Raw genomic sequence first — 4,420 nt, forward strand, 5'->3', positions numbered from 1 at the left:
ATGGTCGCAATCGAAGGGAGGACTCTGCAGTACATCGCACTTTCAGCAGGTGAGATCCACCCTCTTTGGTATCTACTAATGCGTTGTTGTAGGTTCTCTAAGTGCTCTCTCTTGCGGTTTCCACCTCGGATGGCCGGGTCCTTATCTGCAACAGTTGGTCGAGGAGGACTCCGCGTTTCCGGTAACTGACAGCGAAGGTTCCTGGATTGCGATATCGTTCCTGATTGGCGCCTTCTGCGGGTCCGGTTTGTGCGTTGCGCTTCTGGACTGGGCCGGTCGGAGAAGACTCGTCATATTCACCAATTTTCCATTTGTCGCGTCTTGGTTGATGGTGGCGTTTGCGGGAAGCTGGTGGGAGCTGTGCGCGGCTCGGTTTGTGGCGGGACTGTCCGACGGTATGGTTTTTTGTGCGGTACCCCTGTACTTCAGCGAAGTGGCCGATGCTAAAGTTAGGGGTCTCTTCGTGTCGGGTTTGATAGTGATGCACCTGACGGGCGTTCTTTTTATGGCAGTAGTGGGGTCGTTCTTGCCAATGAAGAGTGTCGCTTTATTCTGCGTCTCAGTCCCGCTGATTGTGTTCCTTACATTTCTGTGGTTGCCCGAAACTCCTCACTATTACGTGGTACGAGGCGACCTGGAGAATGCCAGGCGAAGTCTGAGAAAACTAACCGCTAAGGTTGATGTGGAGCCGGAGATTGGTCACATTTTGGAAACCATGGACGACTGCGACGGTTCCAAAGGTAAATTGCTAAATTTTATTAGCAACGGAAACAGTCGACGTGGCATTGTCATTCTGTTGCTGATACGTACAGTGCAACAATTCAGTGGTTACGTCGCCTTCGTGTTTTACCTGCCAGCCATTCTTACGGAAGCCAGTGATTTTGTTTCTCCAGTCATATCCACCTCTATTTATTACACCTTGCAAATGACGTTTGCCCTAATTTCGATGGTAACCATTGATAGGGTTGGTCGAAAACCAATTCTAGTTTTCTCAGTTGCTAGCGTAACCCTTTCACTGTCAGTGGTGGGGGTGTATTTTTTGGTTCAAGGTTATGGCTACGTTAACCTAAAGGATTACTCCTGGATACCGCTCTTGGGACTTTTCCTGTTCATTAGCGGTTACAGTTCCGGGCTGCATTCTATACCCGTGCTGCTCGTGGGGGAGATATTTCCAATTGGAGTAAAAGTGCTAGCAATCACTCTATTCGATATGTACTATAGCATAGTTTCGAGCATTGCGTCGAAATTTTTCCAGTACACCAAGGACGAGTTTGGGATGTACGTTCCCTTTTTAACATTTGCCTGTTGTTGCGCTTGTGGTTTACCGTTTATCGTGCATTTTCTACCCGAAACCAAAAACAAAACGCTTGAAGAAATTCAAATTGAGGGGAAACTAAAGATAAAAGCATGACATGTAACAAATATACTATTTACACTTATTTACCTAATAAAGTATTTTTAATTAATATGACACACTTTTCTACAACGCTACTAACAGTCACTTTTAGGACACCCTCTATGTGAATGGTTTGCTATTGAGGTGTCGTAATTTGTAAAAAATCATATGGTGATATTATACAGTTAAAACTACATACATTTTTTGGAAGCTGGGGGTAACTCTTTTACACCCCATGTGTATAATATTTTGGCGCATTTTTCGGAAGCTGTTACAGTCCTTGTACTTCTACTCTCTCGTGTGACACGAACCATCGTTCTCGAATGCTTTTAGAGACATTTAAGGGCCCTTACATGTCTTAATAGTGATTTAGGAGTCTGCTTTGAAGATACCTTTATGACACTTTTAGTGATTGTTTAAGACATTTAAAAGAGCCGCAAACAGTTCAAGGGGATTTTACACGTCTTTATATATTATTAATCTTCGAGACCTTTAAGCGACTCTAAATGCATGTAAGAATCTTTAAGCGCCTCCAGCAGCTTCTTCTAACTTTCAAAGGCCCCCAAAACTCCACTACGGTCTGCTAAAAACCTTTAGAGTCCTTTAAAACCTTTAAAAATTTTAATTACCTTCAAAGAGGTCTCAAGGTTTTATAGAAGCTAGCTCTTTAAGAATCTTTGATAAAGCCTAGCCTTTAAGAGGCTGTATAAGTTATTAAATGGTTTTAAGGGTTTTCAGAGTGCTTAAGAATTTCATCCGAAAGTCTCAAAGGTCTCATTGTCTTCCGGAACTTCTTACACCACTTTTGATGCTATCTTCTCTTTAAATGCGTCCTTTGAGATCTTAAAAAAACACCCTTAAGGGACTTAGCTAAGTGCATTTGGAGTCTTTGAGGGTCATTAAGAGACTGGAAAAATCTTTTTGGGCCCTTAAAAACCAATAAACATTACGATAAATCTCTAAAGGTTTTCAATAGTCTCATGGGGATGGGTCTTATAGGCGCTTTAAAAGCCTTTAAGAGTATTTAAATCCTTTAAGAGTATTTAAATCCTCCAATGGCCACCAAGTATCTTAAAGAGTCTCAAGAAGGCTCCAAGGGCTGTGTAGACTTTATTGTCTTTGGTCTTTCCTGAGTCCTTAAAAGCCTTTGCAATCGTGTATGGTCCTCTAAAATCGTTTAAGAGTCGTTAAGGATTACAAAATGATTCCAAAAGCATCTAAGAATCCCAAAGGTCTCCCAAAGTATTCGATAACTTCTATTCTATTTCCTCCGAAACTGCCTACTCTGAGTGCATTTTGGGATCTCAGAGAGTCTTTAAAGATCCCGTTTTAGGTATTATCAATATTTGAGATCCTTAAGAGTGCATTTATGAGTCTTTAAAGTCTTTTGTCTTCAAAGTCCTCGAAAAGCTTTAGGAGTCCTTAAAAAGAGTTTTGTTGACCTCCAAAGATCTGCAAGAGTCCCAATGAGGCTCCATGGGCCTTCGAGGTTTCAATACCCTTTAAATTGATTCGATTCATTAAAAGTCTTTGAAAGTCCTTAACGGCCTTGAGTTTAGCCTTAGCCTTTAAGAGATTTTCTTTAAAACGTTTAAAAGCTTTTATGGGTTTCAACAATTCTTTAGGAGCCTTTAAAGATCGCAAATGGCCTTCGAAGCTTTTAGAGCCCTTTCTCTCTTCAAGTTCCTCGTTAAATTTCGAAACTGGGAGCTTTAGCCTCTTTAAGGGTCTTCAACGAATTTTAAAAGCTCTATGAGCTTCTTTAAGGGTCTTGTTAGGTACTGTCGATCGTAAGGAAGATCTGTTGGGAGTCTTCGAAAGACAAGATTCCTCAAGCTTCCAAAAGTCCACTACAGTCTTACAAAAGCTTTTAGAGTCTTTAAGATCCCTTACATGTTTCCATTTCAAAGCGTCTCCCACAATCCTACAGTACCCCCTAAAGTGTTTTAGATTCTTTTAAAAGCCAATCTGAGCGCTGAGAGTGTCCCCAAAGTATTAAATAGCCCTTAGACCATTTACGAACTGAAGGAGCATCTAAGGGTCTTTGGGAGCCTTTAAGAGTCTCACGCGCTGTTTTTAACAGCCTTTGGAAGGCTTCAAGGGTATCAGTTTTCTGAAAGTTGTCTTCAGCCTTTAAAAACCCTCAAGAGCCCTCATGGGCCAAAATTCTTTAAGCCGCAGAAAGCTTCCAAAAGTCTCTCAGAGTTTCTCAGAAGTTTGAGACCTTTATTAGATTCTATGTACTCTTTCGACGCTGAGCGTAAAAGCTTTCTAGGTCCTTAAAGGCTCTTTAAAAACCTGAAGACTCCCTTTAATATCCTCAACTTTAGGCACTTGTTGTTTAAGGATCCCATCTCTTTTAAAAGATTTTAAAATTTGATTTTTAAATGTTTAAGGACATGTGGAGGTGGTCAAGAGCCTTTAAAGAACCATAATATGCTTTAAGGATATGTAGCCTTTAAAAGGTTTTATGAATGCTTTAATACTTATTAAAAGCATTATGTGTCTCATTAAGAACTTTTAAAAGCCTCACTGACTTTCCGAGCCTTGTAGAACCTTTTTTGAGGCTTGAAGAGCTTATGAGTTTTTGATGCAGCTCGACACTCCACTTTCGACGGACAGTGTAGACTATCCGATCAAAAACCAAATCAAAGATCCCTAAATATCTTGGGAATTTCTCAAAACTGGTGTGTTTTCAAGCGCCTGTGTCTAGAATCTTCCATTTTCTCCAGAGATGGCTACATGGTACAAATTGAAAAGTGGCTTAAGTTCCACTACAAAGATCTTTTTCTATCCATTAAAGGCGTTGGAATGAACACTTTGTTCAAATAAACCAAAGGTCCCAAGGACGTAAGTGATTCTGATAGGTTAAAGATTTGTTGCACCGTATACAACTTATCACCATCTCACCTATGTAAATTCATCGCAATTGTCACACTAAATTAGGCTGTCGTAAAAGCGTAATCCACGTATCTTATCTTTTCGCCTCAAACATTACCAAGATAGCTCACTTTTCGTCCCGAA

At 40.7% G+C, this 4,420-nt stretch overlaps 1 protein-coding gene across 1 annotated transcript; it reads left to right on the forward strand.

Moving 5' to 3' along the window:
- Positions 1-1,411, forward strand: LOC116180070 (facilitated trehalose transporter Tret1-like). The gene is made up of 2 exons (XM_031499900.1): positions 1-49; positions 93-1,411. The coding sequence occupies exons 1-2, from the start codon at positions 1-3 to the stop codon at positions 1,409-1,411; spliced, it is 1,368 nt and encodes a 455-aa protein (XP_031355760.1).
- Positions 1,412-4,420: the final 3,009 nt, after the last annotated feature.

The sequence above is a fragment of the Photinus pyralis genome, unplaced genomic scaffold (genome assembly GCF_008802855.1).
Source record: "Photinus pyralis isolate 1611_PpyrPB1 unplaced genomic scaffold, Ppyr1.3 Ppyr1.4_LG9, whole genome shotgun sequence".
NCBI lineage: Eukaryota > Metazoa > Arthropoda > Insecta > Coleoptera > Lampyridae > Photinus > Photinus pyralis.